We start from the raw sequence: 20974 nt of genomic DNA, 5'->3' as shown, positions 1-20974 counted from the left end.
ATTCTTTTCTGTGCCCCGCGCATGTGCCTGTTCATCTTTGCGGATATGATGCTTGATATTAAGTGGTTATTACTTCGGTAATTGCATAGAAAGTGCTACCATAATTTGAATTTGAAAAAAAAAGAATTTTTTTCTCCCTTTCATTGACATTGATATGTCAGTGACAATACTAAAGAGGGCGTTCTGCATCACTGAGAGACTGGTAGAATTTGATTTATTTTAATAAACTGTTTTTGAGCATTTACAACCAACAATAGTAAATAATAATCTCTAACCAAAAAAAAGGAAAATGTGAAATGCAGGCAAATAAGCTGTTTAGACATCAAATTTTACCAGCAACAGTTTAAGAAAATGTTTATCTTTGCTTTATGACCATCACTTATGTCATCGCTAGAATAGCAGGCATTAACATTTATATAAATGCCATGGCATAATTATCCATTATCTAACTTGCATTACAATTGCCGATGAAATCTCATACATTTGATAATAGGGCAGCAATACCAGTGTTATTTAACATGACAAAACAATATCTTGAGGTTTTTAAAAATTTCATTCATTTTGAGTCCATATATAATTGGATTTAAAAGAGGATGGAATAAAATTGACTGAAAAGTCAGTATTAAGCGAAGAGTTTTTGATAGATCAGATTCCAGTCGAACTATAATTACATCAAAAACAATAAAACAGGAAAAGTTGATTAACACCAGCAAGTGGGGTAAACATGTCTTTACAGCTTTTTTCCTCACTTCTCTGCAACTTTGGTAAGATACTCTAACAATCCTGATGTATGTAAAAAGTATGAAAAGCAAAGGTAGAAGGGCAATATTTATCAACATGACCACACCATATACAGATATTGCCACTGAGGTCACACACTGAAGCTTGTATCCTGAATTGTTACAAAAAATTCCTGTCAGAGTAAAGCTACAGAGTTTTACTTCAGAATACAACACAACTGACACTGCTGTCTCAAAAGCAGGTATAAGCCAAGCTAAAACTAGAGAGACATATATAGTTATTCTATTCATTATAACTGGATATTGCAGGGGTTTGCATATAGACACATACCTGTCATATGCCATTGCTGCCAACAGTAAAAACTCTGACCCAGCTGAGGTGTAATATAAAAATCCTTGGAAAAGACAAAGCGTATACGATATAATCTGTTTTTCAGACAAAACATCAGATAAAAGCTTCGGATAGATAATCATGCTGTAAAGAACAGAGTTGATTAACAAAGCTGCAATAAAAATGTACATTGGCTCGTGAAGGTTTTTGCAAGTCCAAATAAGGCACACTATAGTCGAATTAAAGAGTATCAGAATATAAAGTGTGAATATAACCACAAAATAGAGATACCTGTACTTGTGCAATTCTGCAAACCCACCAAGAGTTAACAATGTTACATTTAATTCAACATCCATTGAATGAACAAAAATGTTATTGACCATGGAACTAGATTACATAAACTGTATTCATGAATAACAAATGAAAAGACAAGTGTTGGAGTAATATATTTCTAACATTAAACTAAGAAGGTAAGTGACTATGTGGCTTTGTTTTATCAGAAAACCTTCCATCCTCTGTGGGACTCATTAAGTTCTCCACTAACATGTAAACGACTTCAGGAAATCTAACCAGTTGTCATGATTGGTTGTGTGGCAGGCAGGCAAGCAGGAGTGGTGGACCCAAAATGCAGGACTCAGACACGGAAGTGAAAATTAAAGCGCAGCTTTATTGCTGGGAAAAACCTTGTACTAACTAAACTCACCAAAAGACCAACAAAAGTCTGAACAGAGGAACTGAGGACGGAAACACTGGAAAAGAAATACTAAACTGGAGCAGATGACTAAACACTAGAAATACTAGAAACACGGAAGCAGAACACACAGCTAGTTGAGGGTACGATGCGACAGGGAACACAGGAAAACACAGGGCTTATATACACAGGGGAGTAATCAGGGAATGGAAAACAGGAGGGAGACACAGCTGGGAGGGTTCGTGCTAATAATACATGGGGAGCAAAGCTAGACACACTGAGATGAGGCAAAACCTTTCACAATAAAATGGGAAACAAGAAATGTCTGTGAAGGTTCTCAGTCATCCAGGTCATCGTAGTCAAAGGAGCTTGCAAAGAAAAGTGTCTTGACTTCTTTAAGTTACTTGAAGACGTTTCACCTCTCATCCAAGAAGCTTCTTCAGTTCTAAGGTCACCTTCACATGATAAGGTGGGGCCAGGTTTCACAATGAACTCACCCGAAACTCTGACTGATTGGGACCCACACCCAGTTTCACACCTTGGCTCAGGCGATTAGAGGATCATCAGGGGGTCCTTTTGTCCCTCTGTAGGGGGATACTCCCACTAGGTTTATATCTGGGACTCCCCACCATTTGACCTTAGAACTGAAGAAGCTTCTTGGATGAGAGAAACAAAACAAAACACAAGGAGCCCAAGAACAGAGATACAGGAATAACTCAAAACAAATCCCACTGGGTCAATCATGAGTCCACTAATCAAAAAGTTCAGGAAGCCGACCCGGAGGCCGACAGCACAAAAGTCAAACACAGGGTACTCAGGGGGCCGGCCACGTGAAAGGCAGTGGCAGCGGCGACGCAGACGATGGAGGTTCAGAGGCCGGCCGCGCGGAAGGCAGCGGCGGTGACGACAGAGCTGGTCCGGAGGCCGGCCGTGCGGAAGGCAGTGGCGGCGACAACAGAGCTGGACCGGAGGCCGCCCACGACGGCGGCGACACCCAGCCAGTGGCCTGGAAGGTGGCCGGCGATGTTGAGGGGCTGGACGTACATTGGATGGTGGCGTAGCAACCGCAGGCCCAGGCGAGGCAGGACCAGGCAAGGCAGGGCCAGGCGAGGAGGGACCAGGCGAAGCTGAAGCTGAAGCTGGACCAGGCGAAGCTGAAGCTGGACCAGGTCCTGGTCAAAATGACCCAGGACCATGACACCAGTTGACATTTATAGTCCTATGTCCTTCATTGTGTTTTCTCACACATTTTTTTTTCAATCTATGGGACTAGTAAAGGCTTAGTAGCATAGGCAAAAGGTCGGCATTATGACAAAAAGGCTAAAGAAACACCTTGAATAAGAAGGTCTTTTTTTTTCTTGTTTCGATATGTGAATGAGGATGATCAAAGTCTTATAGCTGCGGGTTGGACCTCTAACTCTATTCAACCTGCGAGTCCCCTCAAGCTGAGACCTGGGAACTTAAGGGTACCATGCAGTATTTCTGATCATCACAGAAACAACTGTGGCTTTCAACCGCTACATCTTCTCAAGTTACTTTCTCAGTTTTTTACTCTCAAGCTTATCATGTTTCTTCTTCCTGATATTGTTATCACTTTGTATAGAGAAATCTATCACTACAGCTGTTCATGTATATTATGTCTGCCATCTGGTTATGGCATTCCATGTATGCCCTGCCTGCTAGCATCTTGCACCAAGCTGTTATGTGCTGAATTGTCTCAGGGGCATCTTTGCACAGTCTGCACATGGGGTCTCTCCTGGGTTGGTAGACCCAAGCCTCTATGAATTTTGTGCTCAGAGCTTGTTCCTGTGATGCCATGATTCATGACTCAGTGCTGTCTCTCAGTCCAGCTTTGTCCAGCTACTGGTTGGATTGTTTTGAATGTTAGCCAAGTCTATCTGCTACTGGTACATACCATGCAGGGGCCTATCCTTCCATGATGGTTCTTCTCCTTGCTCCTCTTCTTTCTTGGGTTTCTGCTGCCTGAAATACTCACTAAGGAATTAACAACCCTAGTCTGTAACAAAGTCAGCAAAGAAGGACGTAAAGCTATAAAACTCCACTGTATTATTCACCAACAAGCACTCTGTGCTAAACATTTAAAATATGGCCATGTTATGTAACCGGTGATAAAGGCTATTAATTATATTCTCTCCAAAGCCTTGTGCCACCGCCAGTTTCAACAGCTTCTACTCAACATCCAGAATACGGAGATGTTGTGTAATACAATGATGTAAGATGGCTCAGTTGGAGGTCTGCACTGCAGCGGTTCTACTCTCTTATGCAGGAAATCAGACAATTATTTTTTTGAATTTCACCTGTCGTATCCCCTGATGTAAAATGTTCTGTTCTTATTTAAACAGCTGACTTTGAATTAAGTATAATATTAAAAAATAGTTAAATTCAGGAGGAAACATTTTCATAATCTAACAGGTGAAATTCAAAATATACTGACAGCTCTCCAAGTAAGACTTCAGTATTAAATAAAACGGTCTAGTTATGAAGTTTTACTCAGGAACAAATCAAACACTGAAATAAACCAAACATTGACATTTAGAAGTTATCTAAGTGACTTATATATCATGTTTAACCCGAGTAGCAAAAGACTGCAAAGGGGTTGGGGGGGGGGGGTCAAAAACGATGTGCCTTGAGTCTGCACCTTGACCACCTGGTCAGCTGGAGTGGGAGAAAAAAGTCAGTCTGGGCATTTTGACTAGAGACAAGCCCACCAGGTATTATAGGAGAAACCATAAAGCCTTTGGATGATAACAAACGCTGTTGTGACAGTGATGTACACTGTCTTGTTGGTATATATGCATAAGTTCTAAACAGTTTACATCATATGACCACTTAAGGACATCTCTTGATTTCACCTTCGTGTTTCCCTCTCACCAGATATCCAAACCGACATCATGACAAACAGCTTTTACGGCTGTGGCTCCAGTAAACATCAGCTGATACTAGAAAGTAATATTAAATTAATTCTAACAACAGCTTGTCAAGTAGTACGGTCCCTGGTGGTGGAGATGAAGAGTGCTTGAATGGAAAAGTGGGAGTGATAAAAACTAGATTTAGCTGGCAGCACCTGGGAATGCACAGATATGAATATTCACCTATATCTTGTCGTGGAATTAAAAAAAAAAAAAATACAAACACTTGATGAGTGTTTTTGAAGTGAGTTTTATTTACGCTCCAGTCAGGCACACAGACACACAACTCTCATAACTTGTAGCACAACTTCTCATTTCCATATAAGGTGTTGGTGGTTTATACCTCAGTTCTTCCCTGGAACACACACAGCCTCTACTCCCTGAAAGCAGTAAAGCAGTAACAGTTATAGCTAAAGAGGGATATGTTTTGCAGATTATCATGTCTTATTAGTGCTATATATTTCATCCTGTGCAACAAATAAACCCAAGGATGTTTGTATCTTGCTGAAGAGGAAATTTGACTTGGCCATCAGGTATAGCACAAATGATGAAAATGGCTGGCTGGCACTTATCACTGGCAGTATTTTAAATCACAAACTAGCATTTGTATCCGAATACTTTCCAAATGAGCCAGACAGAGACTTTTTTATCTATATTGCTAAGACACTATTAGACATAGCTGGACTGGCCATCGGGCATACCGGGCATTTGCCCCGTGGGCCGATACTGATTTCTCTTTTTTTTATGGGTGGAGGCCAATTTCTTTTTTTCTTTTTTTTTTTTTTTGGGGGGGGGGGGGGATGTAACGGTATGAACGATGAAAGGTGGTGGCCAGATGCTGGCCAATGTGTACAAATAACTCAGTTGTTTGATGGTGGCTATGGCAGAGCTTCCATAAAGGCCAGCAGGTGGATGAGGGAAAGGGGAGACAGGAGGAGGAGAGACCAGAGGCGGTCGCTGGTCCGAGTGTCAGGTGAACTTCAGGTAAGAAGGAAGGATTCAGGCCTGTTGAGGCCTGAAGTTTGAAGGCGCTCGTGCATCGAAAAGTTTTGGAAGCTTGGTTTTGCCTTTGCTGGATACTGATCTGAAACTCTTTTCTTGCTGCGTCACGACTGACTTTTTAGCTAACGTAAGCTAAAGTGGCAGTTTCTATTTTTGTTTTTGACGCTGTCGCCGGTACGAGATTCCGGAATGGCACCACTTACCTCAACATCCAGCTGTGAAAGCTGCATCAACCTGAGCCAAAAAGTGATCGAGCTGGAACAAAGGATATCCACGCTATACCAAATCCAGGGGGCTGAATGCGAACTTGACACGATCCTCCTTGGCATCCCGCTGTGTCGCTGAGGTCTGCGCCATCTCCACCACTACGCCCCCGGAGCCGCGGCGGGCAACCCGACGCTGTGGTGCAAACTCACCACGGAGAGCTGTGCTTTACCCCGGCTCCTCGGAGAAGAGGACCCACGGCGCGGCTACCTGGGAGTCACTCACGCAGTCCGGCTGGCACATCTCCATCTGAACACCCCCAGTGTCGCGGCGCGGGCGTCTCAGATGGCCAACAGACCCCGGTGGCACCTCCTCTCTCCACGCTGGTCCTCGGGGATTCCATCGTCAGGAACGTGCGGATGAGGGGGGCGCTCACGCTGTCGTTCCCGGGAGCCACTGTTGTTGACATAGTGGACAGAATTCCCAACATTCTGGCATCCCACCCACAGGTTAACCGGCTCATCATCCACATCGGCACCAATGACATCCCCAAACAGCAATCTGAGCTGCTGAAGAGTTGGACTTCCTCCAACTCTTCAGCCTCCTTGGTCAGTTGCAGGTGAGTGCTTTTATCTCTGGGCCCACCCCCACCTGTGGCAGAGGGATAGGCCGTTTCAGCCGGCTGCTCAGCCTTAACACCTGGCTTTCCTCCGCCTGTGTCTCCCACGGCTTGGGTTTTATTAACAACTTTGATGCCTTCTGGGAGAGGAGGCATCTTTTTGGGGCAGACGGGCTCCACCTCAACGCCTGGGGACGCCGTTTGCTGTCCGCCAATTTGGCATTTGGCGTACAGCACTCCCGCACATCGCCCTGTCACTACCCCAAACTGACATTACCTGCTGATCTGTCTGCCACTGACTGATGTTCCCATGGTCCCAGCTCCTATATTCTACTTTTAACAGTAATACACAAAACTCTGGACTAGGACCTCTCTCTCCCACAGTCAACACAATACCCGTCATAATCACAAACAGAGAGCAACAGAATTATCATAAATCCAGTAACTCCAAAAACATTAATAACCTCCGGCCTCTTCAAAAATATCAACATCCATTCAACTCTATTGTCAAAAATCCACCAGTCTCAATCAGTATGGCACTTTTAAATGTACGCTCTCTGTCGAACAAGTCTTTTATTATTAATGATTTAATTTTAGATAATAAACTTGACTGTTTATATTTAACTGAAACATGGCTGGGTTCGGATGCACCAGTTGTTCTCACTGAGGCCTCCCCACCAAATTTTAATTTCTCTTTTTCTATTAGAAGTGGTAAGAGAGGTGGTGGGACTGAATCTTTAGCCAACAACACAATCACCACCAAACAAATTTTATTTGATCATTTTACCACTTTTGAATTCCATGCTATTGTTTTCAGCAGCCCTCCAGTTTTATCTGTCACAATTTATAGACCACCTAAAGACAGCGCTGCTTTTATCAAGGAATTCTCAGAATTTTTAACAAACATACATTCAAACTATAATATGATAATTTTAACCGGTGATTTTAACCTGCACATAGATAATCCTTCTGATCCTGCAGCAAAAGAATTCTTAAACATTCTTCACTGTTTGGATTTTATCCAGCACGTCACGCAGCCGACTCACAACAGAGGACACATTCTGGACCTGGTCATCACCCATGGGCTGTCCACCAGCGTGTCCTCTGTTGTTGACTTGGCTGTCTCTGACCACTACTGTGTGTTTTTTAACATCACCGGTTTTATTCAGCGGGAGACCTCGGTGCGAACTGTGAGGAGGCGCTATCTAACCTCTGAAGTGGCTGCAAATTTTACCAGGGTTTTAGACGAATGCCCCCCTGTGATTTTACCTGCACCCTGCGATTTGATTTTTAATCATTTCAACAGCAAACTGAAGAAAAGCCTTGACTCCGTTGCTCCACTCACCACCAAAAAGATTAACGTAAAACATGCATCACCCTGGAGAAACGAAGAAGTCAAAAAACTCAAAAGAAATTGCAGGGCAGCAGAAAGGAGATGGAGGAAAAATAAAAATACTATCAACCATCAAATATTTAGCGAGCAACTTAAAATGTACAATAATACATTAAGGAACTCAAGAAATTCATACTTCGCCAAAATAATCAGTAATAACAAAAATAATCCCAAGGTCCTCTTTTCCACCATAGATCATTTATTTAACCCTGATTTTAACAGCTCCCAAAGAACCCCCACAGACTCACTCTGTGAGCAGTTTGCAGACCACTTCAGGGGAAAAATCAGCGCCATCAGATCTGATATTTTATCTAATCGCGATATGTTTGTAAACACATCTGAGGGCTCGATTGTACCTGAGGAGACACTGGACAGCTTTGTCCTGGTAAATGCTGAGAACCTTCAGAAAGTTTTCTCCACAGTGAGACCCACCACATGTCTTTTAGATCCAATCCCTTCTTCACTCTTTAAAACACTTTATGGATTTTTTGAGGCTGAGCTTTTATACATGATGAATTGCTCTCTTCAGTTGGGTGTCTTCCCTGCTGCCTTTAAAACGGCGGTGGTGAGGCCCCTTCTGAAGAAGAGCAATTTGGATTGTAATGATTTTAATAACTACAGACCTGTATCCAACTTACCATTTTTAAGTAAAATCTTAGAAAAACTTGTTTTTACTCAGATTACTGATTTTCTCAATGATAGACAGATCCTGGAGATATTCCAGTCTGGATTTAGGGTGAACCACAGCACAGAGACGGCTCTCCTAAAGGTTTTAAATGATCTTAGATGTAACTGGGACTCCCAAAAGCTCTCAGTCCTGGTGCTACTGGATCTAAGCGCAGCCTTTGATACAGTAGACCATGCTATTCTTTTAAACAGACTGAAACACATGGTGGGCCTCTCTGGTGCTGTACATAACTGGTTCACTTCCTATCTCTCTGACAGAACTTTTATGGTGAGTATGGATACATGCTCCTCTAAGATCCATAAAATGACATGTGGTGTGCCTCAAGGGTCGGTTCTAGGCCCTGTACTTTTTAATTTGTATATGCTCCCTCTCGGCAGTATCATCAGGAGGCATGGAGTGAACTTCCACAGTTACGCTGATGACACGCAGCTGTACATCTCCGTGTCTCCTGATGACACCAGACCAATGGATGCCCTTTTTAACTGTATCTTAGATATACGATCTTGGATGGCAGAAAACTTTTTACAGCTTAACCAGGACAAGACTGAAGTTTTAATCTTCGGTCCTGAGGCTCAGAGAGAGAAACTCTTGTCTAAATTAGAGGCATTTACACTATGTCCTTCGCTACAAGTGAAAAACCTGGGTGTTATTTTTGACTCTGAGCTTGGTTTTATCCCACATGTTAAACATGTAACCAAAATTGGATTTTATCATCTAAAAAATATAGCCAGAGTTCGCCCTATTCTCTCTCGGGCCAACACAGAGATGCTGATGCATGCTTTTATTACCAGTCGCATTGATTACTGTAATGCCCTGCTCTCTGGTCTTCCTAAGAAGAATATTTCAACTTTACAACTCTTGCAAAACTCGGCAGCTCGTGTGCTGACGAAGACCAGAGGGCGGGCCCACATTACACCGGTTTTAGAATCGCTGCACTGGCTCCCCATGTGTTTCAGGATCTTTTATTGGTTTTTAAATGTCTTAATGGTCTTGGGCCTTCTTATCTCTCAGATCTGCTTTTACCATACGAACCCTCGCGGACCCTGAGGTCCTCTGGTACTGGCCTTTTGAATTTCCCTAAAGTCAGGACACATACTCACGGAGAGGCAGCTTTTCAGTGGTATGGTCCTCGTCTGTGGAACAGCCTGCCGGAGGACCTCAGGGCCGCAGAGAACGTACATGTTTTTAAGAACAGGCTCAAGACCCACCTTTTTAATTTAGCTTTCACCTAACGTTTATTTATTTTATGCTTATTTATTCTATCCTGTTATTCTATTATTAATTTAGACTTTACCTAATATTTATTGATTTTATTCTTATTCATTTTTTAAATAGAGTAAGATACTCTATTTATATTTATATTTATATTGTATCCTGTTCTTATTTATTTTATCATTTTACCCTGTATATATCCTATTGTGTCATATCTCCAGTGTTTCCTCAGAGGGCGCTCTCTGCACTGGGGCTGTGATCGACTGTGGCTGCTGGGTTTCTGGGGGTCCTCTCAGCCTGGCTGGGGGGCTCCTTGGCCTCCCTCCTCCTGCTCCTGCCCAGCCTGGAGGCTGCGGTCTGTGACCGGCTCCCGGTGCAGACGGCTCCCTGTTATAGTGTTTCCTCACTTGGCTCATGCGAGCCCAGCCCAATTTTTACTCTTTAAGTGTGCGCATGTGCGTATGTGTGTGTGTGTGTGGGGGGGGGGGGGGGGGGGCGCGATATGTGTGTATTCACATCATTTATGTTAATGAGAGTGTGGGGAGTGAGTTGGAGGGTGGGGTGGGCTGCTTTTAACTATGTAAAGCACTTTGTGCTACATTTTTTTTGTATGAAAAGTGCTTTATAAATAAAGATTGATTGATTGATTGATTGAAGAAGTTATGACCTGCAGTCTATCAGGGGCAGGTATAAACCAAGTTTAGGTGTAGTTTATTTTCATTGTGGTGAATTTTTACCGTCAGTTACTATAACTCAAACCTCACAAAATTTCAACAACCACCAAACAGTTAAGACAGTAAATGAGAGCAGAAACACAGATTCTGCACAAAGACGTAAACACACAGCGCAGAATCAGTGAGATGTCGCCTTTCTCACCCGACGGCACGGACACGGTCGGGGCTGAAAGCCGACAGCTCGCTGATTCTGATCTGTCGGCGGGTCCGCACTTTGCGTTCACACCCCTTTTGCGCTGATTCTAAAGCTGTTAGTTTCATCTCTCTCCAAACAATATTGACCGAACCAGCAGCAAAAGAAGATCCAAACTGTGCTTCAAATTAACATCGTCATGAATTTCCTCTGACTTTTCCTGTTTTGCTTCCACCTCGATAAAAATCACACTTCATACACAGCTCTCTCTCTCTCTCTCTCTCTCTCTGTACTTCAAGAACAGTTTCCCGTCTAAAAATCTGTTTTCTGCATTATTCGCTTGCTTGTTACGCACAAGTCTACCGTTGTTTACAGCCTGTCGGACGCTGTTTGTTTCCTTTCACTTACTTCCGAAAAGAAAGCCTCATTTCTGCTGTTCAATACTGAACAAATTTAAACTTTTTAAAATTATGCAAAATGCAAAACGCTTAGCCGTGTCTCTAATAAAACCTCTGTAACTTCAGAGGTGATTTTCATATGTTGATTAATGGTTTTCTTTCGTTTTTGATGTACTGCAGAATATTTTTATAAAATCCCCGGCCAGGAAAAATCACCTTCATGTTTTTCTGTGTTTTAGTTTCAGCTACTTTGACACAAAGGCATCTCCTGTGATGCTCACACCTTTGATAAAGTCTTGCGTGTGTCAGCTTCCTTTTTATAGATACAAAAATATGTAAATGTACTGATCTGAATTATAATATTTCTGACTATCAAAATTTCCCAGATTCAAATCGAATCGAATCGAATCGAATCGTGGATCGAATCGATTCGGGACCATGGGAATCGGAATTGAATCGATTCTAGAAATCAGTGACGATACCCAGCCCTAGTTTCAGGCAGGCCTGGTGGGTGTGTCCCGTCTAGAGGCTGGCCACACCTGAGGAAATGATCACACCTGCAGCTGATCAAGCCTAGTCAGAGGAGCTACTTAGGAGTATGGTGGAGCTCTCTCTGAAGCTGGATCATTGCATAAGACTTCCCATCATTTCTCCAGCTTGTCAGTTTGTGAGTGTGAGCTTACCAGTGAAATTAATGGTACTAACGGCTGCCTCTGTTTTCCCAGGAGGGCTGCAGGAATGAGAGAGCGGCAGGCACGGAGTACACAGGCATGAGGGAGCGGTTTGCCAGCGCGAACTGTGATAGGCATGTCCCACTAGGAGGAGGAGGCCCTGTGGTAGACCCAGGACATGCTGGAGTGATTTTGTCTCTTGGCTGTCCAGGGAACGCCTTGTGGTTTCTCTGGACAAGCTGGAGGACGTGGCCGGGTAGAAGGAGCTCTGGGCTTCTTTGCTTAGGCTGCTTTCCCCATGACCCAGCTAATTGGAAGAAGATGAATGAATGAATGGATGGATTGAAAAGCAAACTGTATCAGCATATAACATAACTTTTTACCTAAGTGTTCCTTTAAGATGTAAATATACCAATAAATAACTGGAAATAGTGACGCACATTTTTCAGAAAGCTTCTTTGTTTTAACATCAAGGTTTTAGCATTGTAGTAATGCAGGCTAGAAAATTACTTTACATTTATGTTCAGTGTTGAGAAGGTTACTTTTAAAATGTATTCCACTACGTATTACAGAATACATGCCCCCAAATGTAGTTTGTAACTGTTACGATCCGGCTCAAGGCCGCAACATAAAAAAGGAGACGAATACCAGAGTGTAAATAGTAAGAGGTTTTAATCTTACAATGGCATCACAGGCCGGCCAAAATGGCTGGTGCCACCCAGGCAAAGACAAGTTAGCTTCTTGGAAGCTTGCTTTCAGGTCCTTTTATCCACACCTGACTAGGTGTGGCCAATTAGCACCAGCTGAACACATTGAGATGATTAGGGGCTGCAGAGGGACGTAACACCTCCTCCCTCAAAAGGGTTCCTCTAGGACCCCTAAATTTATTAAAAGCCTCTCTGAAACCTTCAGGTCCTTGACCCACAAACCTGAAAAAAAAAGTAAAAGCCAACAGAAGCACGGTGTTCACATTATAGTTGGCATCTTTAAGCATGGATGCCCCTACATGAGGATTTTGAAGTTGCCACACTGAACACACAAAAAGTAACATGTGACCAACACTGTACAACAGTACAACTCAAAATGATTACTTGACCTGCTACAACACAAAACCAAAAATAGTAGCAAATAACCACAACCAAGTGATCTGTTGTCTCCACCACACAAATGGTCACATACAAGTGGCCTCATACCACAACAAGTTACTTTAAACTCCAAAGTTCAGTAAAGCAAGCATGCTAGTGACCAACCACAAACGGAGAGCTATGGCCACACAATGATCACAACAAGGGTGGCTCATCACTAGGGATGGGTATCGTTAGGTTTTATCCAATACCCGTGCCAAACCGGTACTTTTGAAACAGTGCCGGTGCTTAAACGGTGCTCAAACCGGTGCTTAAAGAATGGAGAACACCAACTTTGTCCAAAAACCTCTCATGTTCAGCTGGTTTCTTTGTAAAAAGATAACAATGTTAGCCTTTTCTGCAGCTATGGGGCATATATGGTATCACTCTTGGCTGGAAGCAGTGCTTAAACAATGGAAAAAACACAAACTTTGTCCAAGGGAGTATCTGCCATCAAACAAGAAGACAGCCGCATGTAACTACGACGGTGTTTGCTAGTTCACCTTACATGCATTAGTGTAATAGTGTGGTTAGCCTACTCAACGTAAATTACACACGAATAACATTAAGCTACTCACACAGAGAAGAACGGCTGCTGCTGCCATCATCAGCCGTCATCATTTCTGCTAAACTGGCAGGGCTAGGGGCCAGGACTCTCCTCTTCAGGTTTTTGGGGGATGTTGCTAACTCCGGGTCCAATAACAGGCACCATACCCGCAGTAGATGTGCACGGTGTGAGGTGTTGCAGCATCAAATACGGCGCATTTCTCAGCTTTTAAAAAAACGCTATGCGTCGCCAGGTGTTTCATCGGATTTGAGGTGTTACCTCCTTTGCACAGTATCACAGTATCAGCTTAAAGCACTTGTTGCAGGCTGCTGAGTTTGCATCTTTTGCTGTGAAGTACAGCCAGACTTTTGACCGCTTCGCCTTGGGCATTTTTAATCTGTAGCTCTGCTCTAAAAGAACGTATGTACCTGGACCCGCCTACTATCCTCGGAAATGTAAAATGATTGGCTAGAATCTAAAGTGTATCACAGCACAGGACAGGAAAAAAAGCACTGAAATAAAGCACCGAAATAAAGCACCGAAATGTGCGTTGCTTTTCGGTCTGGTTACTACCGTTTATGTCAGAACCGGTGCCATGATGGCACCGGATACCGGTACCCATCCCTACTCATCACCTCACAGTGTTATTGCCATCACCTGGCCAACAACACTCACAAGTGATCCAACAAAAGTAGCCATATTCCCCACAACACTAAAGGTCACAGCACAAAACACTCACCAGACAATGATCTCAAGGCAACTTTAAACGCAATCTCAAGGGTAGGCAGCAGACCAGGGATATAATCTCCTACCAAACTCTGAAGCGTACCCCCACCCAGGATAACCACCAAACACAATAAACTAAAACAATAAAGCAAAACAACAACCAAGTGCTTCGATGGAGGGGCAGCACAGCCACCCAGCTGAAACACACTTACTAAAGGGACGTTGCTCAATCACAGTGAACACCTTCACTCACCCACTTAAAAGTAAAACAAACTAATATTCAGTTTCCACTAAAATGTCCAAAGATCCTGGACTATAGTGATGTGACGTTCTGTATCGAGGCTTCGAAGCTTGTGTCGAGTAATTGAGGGGCGTTTCCGCGATGCGCGTATCGAGGCTTGCTTCATTTATGGGAGGAGCTGAAAATGATGACGTCCGAAGCCTCGCTGCCCGGCTCTGCCACGTGACTGGTTCATGAAGTGGTTCGAACTTTGCCGCGAGCTATGACAGCAATATAAACCCCTCAGACTTCATTCAAAAATGTGGGTGTTTGATGGAGAGTTGCAGTTAGTGAGAGTTTGGAGACAGTTTGGAGGTTTATGAGAGTGAGGAGAGAAAGTCAGGAGAGAATGGAGCCAGCTAAGAAGAGGAGTATGTCCTCCCCTGTGTGTGAACATTTTGATTTTATTCCTCCCAACAAGGTATGTAAATTTCTACAGAAGATGTATTTTCATAATACTGATGATGCAATACAATTTATGTTAAGCTGTCTTTACTTTTGTACAAGGCGAAGTGTTTGCTATGTGCCAGGGAGCTGGGATATAACAACAACACCTCATCCATGCTTAGGCACTACAGAGCTTTGCATGAGAATAGGGGGAACACCGATTGTGGAGCAAGACCAGGTGAGCCATCAAATGCCATGATAATATAGCATGCAGTAATGTTACTATATGATATAACAATATTATACAGCTGTTATAAGTTACGTGTGTGATATTTATATTTGTGCTTTGTTTTTGTTGTCTTTCCTCAGGAGAATAATCTCAAATAGATGAAGACCTGGTTAGCATGGTGATTGAGGACTCCCAGCCATTTAGCATTGTGGAGGACAAAGGATTTAAAAGATTTGTTAAATCGTTAAATCCTAGCTATGTTCTCCCCACTACAAAGGTCATAAAAGCAGTCAAAATTTAATTTTTACAGAATACAATGTGGGCAGGACTGAGGCTCAAAGCCTCAGTGTGTAGCTGTCCATACCTCAACGTTAGTCATCAGAAAACTTCTGAAGATGGCAGGTCTCTGTGCAGTGGCTGAAGTCTGTGGTGTAGAGGGTGAAGAGGAAGGGGGAGAGGACAGTCCTCTGTGGTGCCCCTGTGTTGCTGATTACTTTGTCAGACACACACTGTCGGAGACGTACATATTGTGGTCTTCCTGTCAGGTAATTAACAATCCAGGACACCAGAGAAGCATCCACCTGCATCGCTGCTAACTTATCACCCAGGAGGGTCGGCCTGATGGTATTGAAAGCACTAGAAAAGTCAAAAAACATGACCCTCACAGTGCTCGCCGGCTGGTCCAGATGGGTGTAGACACGATTGAGCAGGTAGATGATGGCGTCCTCAGTTCCGAGACGAGGCTGATAAGTGAACTGAAGGGGATCCAGATGTGGTCTTACTATGGGTCGCAGCTGGTCCAGGATGAGCCTTTCCAGGGTCTTCATGATGTGGGAGGTCAGTGCCACGGGCCTGTAATCCTGGGGGCCACTGGGACGTGGCATCTTTGGTACAGGGACGAAGCATGATGTCTTCCACATCACTGGTACCCTCTGCAGACTCAGACTCAGCATAAACAGTTTATGAAAGACTCCACACAGCTGGGGGGCACAGGTCTTGAGGATGAGGGGACTCACTCCGTCTGGTCCAGCAGACTTGCTTGAGTGAAGTCTCCTCATTTGCATCTCAATCTGGTATTGAGTGAAGGTGATGGGTGGGGGAGGGGTGTCAGGAAAAATACAGGAGGCAACAGCGCCATGTGAAGAGAGAGGCTGGCACAGTGGTGTGGCTCTGGATTCCAGGCTGACTACAGGTGAGGTTGTGGGGGTGGGAGCAGACACTGTAGTGTCGAATCTATTGATAAACAGATTCAACTCGTTAGCTCTATCCTCACCTCCCTCAGCTCCACTGCTGTTGGTTGGCCTGAATCCAGTGATGGTCTTCATGCCCCTCCACACCTCTCATGTGTGGAGGGGTGTTCTGCTGGAGTTTCCACTCCAGCTTCCTCCTGTAATTGTCCTTAGCCTCTCTGATTTTGTCATTTAGTAACACCTGGACCTTCCTCACCTCCTCTTCATTGCCCCCTCTGAAAGCCCTCTTCTTGTTGTTGAGGAGGGCTTTGATGTCCTTTGATGTTCTTCCTCTACACCCCCCCCCAATTTTTGCACATGTCGAGGAGCGTGTCAGGCTACATTTCACTGTGTGTTATACTTGTATAACTATGCATGTGACAAATAATAAAGAACCTTGAAAGAACCTAGAACCTTGAACCTTGAACCTTGATGACCCATGGCTTGTTATTTGGGTAACAATGAACAGTCTGAGCTGGAACAATGGAGTCGGTGCAGAAAGTTATGTAGTCTGTGATACACTCAGTAAGCCCATTGATGTCCTCGGCGTGAGGCTCACGGAGTGTTTCTCAGTTGGTCACCTCAAAAAAGCCCTGTAGTTCCGCTAAGGCCTCCTCTGACCACCTCCTAATGCTCCTCGTGGTCACAGGTTCCCTCCTCACAATTGGCACATAGCGGGGGGTGAGGTGAATCAGGTTATGATCTGACCTACCAAGTGGGGGGAGGGAGGAGGAGCTGTATGCATCCTTGACATTAGCATACAGTAGGTCTAGAATTTTTTCTCTCCTGGTCGGACAGTCCACATATTGTCTGAATGTTGGTAGCGTATTGTCCAGTGATACATGGTTGAAGTCACCCGAAATTACAATAAAGGCACTCGGGTGCTGAGTCTCTAACCGGGCTATGACAGAGTGGATAGTGTCACATGCAGCTGTGGGGTTAGCAGAAGGAGGAACATAAACAGCCACCATGATGACATGAGAGAATTCCCTGGGTAAATAATACGGCCTGAGTCCAACAGCACACAGTTCAATGTCGCAGGAGCGACTGTAACAGGCTGCACGCTGGTTGGCGCATGCGCACTGAAGCTTCATCTGCCCAGCTTCATCTGCCCATCACTACTGGACGAGCCCCCACTTATGTTACAACCAGGCTCAAAAGCCACAACATAAAATAAAAGATGAATACCAGAGTGTTAGTGAGAAGAGGTTTTGTCTTAAAATGGAATACCAGGTTGGCTAAAATGGCTGGTGCCACCCAGGCAAAGACAAGTGAGCTCCCCGGGAAGCTCGCCTCAGGTATGCTTTTATCCACACCTGACTAGGTGTGGCCAATTAGCACCAGCTGAAAACATTGAGATGATTAGGGGCTGCAGAGGGACGTAACAGTAGCGTATTCCATTAACCCTTTAAGACCTACCATAGAACCAAGTCCGCCAGAGCTTATATTATATTTTTACATGCTGTGGAGCCATTTTTGGGAGCATTTCAAGTTGCTATACATCAATACAACCATTATAGCCCAGATTTTAATAATATGTATTCATTAAGTGCATAGTAATTACATAAATTGCAAAAAAGTGCAATAAACTACAAAAAAATTGAAAATCGTTTTTGATTTTTTAACATATATTTGTAGTTAGAGAAATTTAAGAGGCTTATCCCTCAAAACTGTAAATACAAAAAAGTTGCACAAAATAGTTTCCCACCACAGGAAATTTATTTTGAGTGTCTTCATAGTTTTATTTTTGAAATACACCAATTTTTATACACTGCAGGAAAAACGAAAATAAATATTATACTGCAAATTTGCAAAAAAGCAGCATATGCATCAAAATAAACTATTTCCAGCAGTGCAATATGAGTCCTAAGCATCCCAGAAACGACACAGAAAGTCATAAAGTCAAAGATAACTTTTAAAAAGAGCAGTATAGGCCCTGAGGCCCTGATCGCAAAAAAGACTACATTTCCGCGAAAATGACGTCACTTCTGGTTTCGGCCAGGTAATGGCGGAAATGCAAAAGTTCGCGCTGACGTCTATTCCAACGTAGGAAGTGTTTTGAACAGCTGATCGGACCGGCAAAGCGTGTTTCTGGAATATTATGTTTTTGTTCCTGCAAGCGCTTTTTATGCAGTTTTTGCAAAGCTTTATGTGGAAGGAAACCGTGACCTAGGACAAGCTGATGGCACAATATGTAAGTACAACTCCTCCGGTTTCATATGCAAAAAAATTTTTTGCGCTAGCTTTCGTGGTTGCAGTGCTACCGGGATTTAAAAATAGTTACGCATAACAGAGCGTTCCCGCTCCGATCGGCTCTAAAGGGTTAAGTTACACAATGTGTGTGCATTCTGAATACTTTGGATTACTTAATATATTGTCATGCTTTTTACAACTACATACTATTGTTGTGTGATTTATTACTATTACTGAAGACTGCTCACCACTGAGCTAACATTGTTAGCTGGTGTTAGCTGAGGTTAGTCCTTACAGAACTGCAAATAATTATTTGCAGCTAGCAGGTTGTTCATGCTATAACAACTAAAACAAAGTAACTGTAGTAGGCTAACTTTAGTTTTTAAAAATGAACTTACTTCCTGATATTTCTTTAGGTTGGAGGTGGAGTCTTTTGATGCTGAGAGCAGCTTGGTTGCTGGCAAACAGAGTTTGTGTTAAACAATCAGATTTCGCCCATCCCTTTCTTCTTTAAATATCAAGAGGTGTCTGAATTTCTAAGTAAGAAATGAATTCCTGCCCGTGCACTGCTGGCTCTGTTATGTTGGCTATGGGTCCATCGTGTAACTGACGCCATGAACATTAACAGTACACTTACATCTACACCAGAGACTGCACCCCCTGACATCCCTGCAACATCACCATCAAATTTGCAGATTATACCACTCTGATGGGGCTCATCACCGACGATGACGACACTGCCTACAGAGATGAGGTCCACTGTCTGAAAGAATGGTGTAACTACAATACCCTTCTTCAAAAACACAACAGTGATATGTTTTAAACTTTACATTTTCTTGCATTTCTTGTTCATACATAAAATATATAAACATGATAGTTTGGATGATTTCATGTTGTCATATGAAAAGTGTTTTAAGTAACTGCAGCCAAAAAATAACAGCAATGTTGTACTAGGCATTTACTTTTAATACAAGGATTGATTGTGGCCTGGAAAAGAACCTTTTCAGGTGTTTTGAAATTTTTTTCATTTTGAGTCCATAGATGAATGGATTAAAAATAGGATGATACAGAACTACTTGTAATGTCATTACTATCCGTACAGTTTTTGGAAAATTTGTTTCCACCCGAGCTATGCTTACATCATACACAAAAAACACAGAAGCACTGATTAAAACTAAAAGATGGGGTAAACAAGTCTCTGCAGCTTTCTTCTGAATTTCTTTACATCTTTGATAAGAGACTATAAATATTTTTGTATAAGTGAAAACTATAAAGAGCATAGGAAGTACTGCAAGATCTAGTAAAGCAACCACACCAAAGATGGTAATTAATCTTGATCTTTCACACAGAAGAGTGTAAACTGCATTGTTACAAAATATTCCCTTTATATTAAAGTCACACAGTTTAATGTTAGCACTCCCTATTGCTTGGACTGCAATATGACAAGCAGGTACAAGCCAAGCTATGATCAGAAAAATACTCACAGTGGTTTTTCTCATGATAATATGATATTGCAGAGGTTTACATATTGCCACATATCTGTCATAGGCCATGGCAGCCAAGAGAAAGAACTCTGAACCACCTAGAGTGTAAAACATAAAAAACTGAAAGAGACAGGCTGAATATGTTGTGACTTGTTTTTCAGATAAAAAGTCAATCAGGAGTTTTGGGTAAATAGTTGTACTGTAAAGAACAGAGTTCAGTAATAAAGCTGCAATGAAAATGTACATAGGCTCATGAAGGTTTTTATGAATGCAGATTATGTACATAATAGTAGAATTAGTGCAGATTATTAGACTATATAATGCAAACATAATAAAAAAGAAAACATATCTGTACTTGTTAATGTCCACATACCAGTCCAGAGTTACATATGTAAAATTTAACTCTTGATCCATTATTGTCTTCAAAAACTATTTAATAAAAAAAATAAACTGAATAACCAGACTACATAAAACAATTTAAAAAACCAAACCAAACTAAACAAAATTACAGTAACATAAACCCTGTGTTGTGTGTCCTGTTCATAAAGATATCTGAACTTGAATTATATCTTTATCATTCATGAACCACATATACATAATGAATCATGTGAGTCTTGAGAAGGTTTTTATCAGGTTGATTCATTCTCCAGAGAGGAGGAGGTCTAAAATGGCATTGCTCAGCCTCTTATAGTTGACTGTACACGGTGTGTACAATTAATGTGTCCAGCCAATGAGTTCACTGTGGGCATTTAGGATTATCTGCTCTACCTTGTGTTTTATTTCAGTGCTGTACTGACCACACATACCTTGGAAATGCATCAGCTACTTTTATGTTTTTTGTCACAGTGAAGAGTTCCATACTCAGCACTTTTGCTTGTACTGGCTGCATCTGACTCTGGTCCACAAATGTCCAATGTGTGTTGCTTTTACACAGGTAAACCCACATTTTGTTAAGTTAATGGCCAGTCAGTCTACAAAGAGATGTTCAATAAAAGAATGATTGTGCAAGTACATTGTCCACCTAAACAG

The 20974-nt window shown here is 42.6% G+C and overlaps 2 protein-coding genes across 2 annotated transcripts; both read right to left on the bottom strand.

Annotated features, from left to right (window-relative positions):
* Positions 1–509: 509 nt before the first annotated feature.
* Positions 510–1427, bottom strand: LOC147311055 (olfactory receptor 6N2-like). The gene has a single exon (XM_086266490.1). It carries the CDS (start codon positions 1425–1427, stop codon positions 510–512), a length of 918 nt encoding a protein of 305 aa, XP_086122616.1.
* Positions 1428–19411: 17984 nt separating this feature from the next.
* LOC147311054 (olfactory receptor 13C2-like) lies at positions 19412–20435 on the bottom strand. Its single transcript, XM_086265959.1, has one exon. The coding sequence runs from the start codon at positions 20357–20359 to the stop codon at positions 19412–19414; it is 948 nt and encodes a 315-aa protein (XP_086122085.1). The 5' UTR covers positions 20360–20435.
* Positions 20436–20974: the final 539 nt, after the last annotated feature.

Source organism: Aulonocara sp. 'chitande type north' Nkhata Bay, linkage group LG16, assembly GCF_057382095.1.
Source record: "Aulonocara sp. 'chitande type north' Nkhata Bay isolate Kocher_YH1m ecotype deep benthic linkage group LG16, A_spYH_male_GT1.1, whole genome shotgun sequence".
NCBI classification, from domain to species: Eukaryota; Metazoa; Chordata; class Actinopteri; order Cichliformes; family Cichlidae; genus Aulonocara; species Aulonocara sp. 'chitande type north' Nkhata Bay.
This window is presented reverse-complemented; position numbering and strand designations above follow the sequence as displayed.

Excerpts from the sequence above, each read along its gene's own strand:
- LOC147311055 (XM_086266490.1), bottom strand. The coding sequence starts at position 1,427 with ATGGATGTTGAATTAAATGTAACATTGTTAACTCTTGGTGGGTTTGCA.
- LOC147311054 (XM_086265959.1), bottom strand. The coding sequence starts at position 20,359 with ATGGATCAAGAGTTAAATTTTACATATGTAACTCTGGACTGGTATGTG.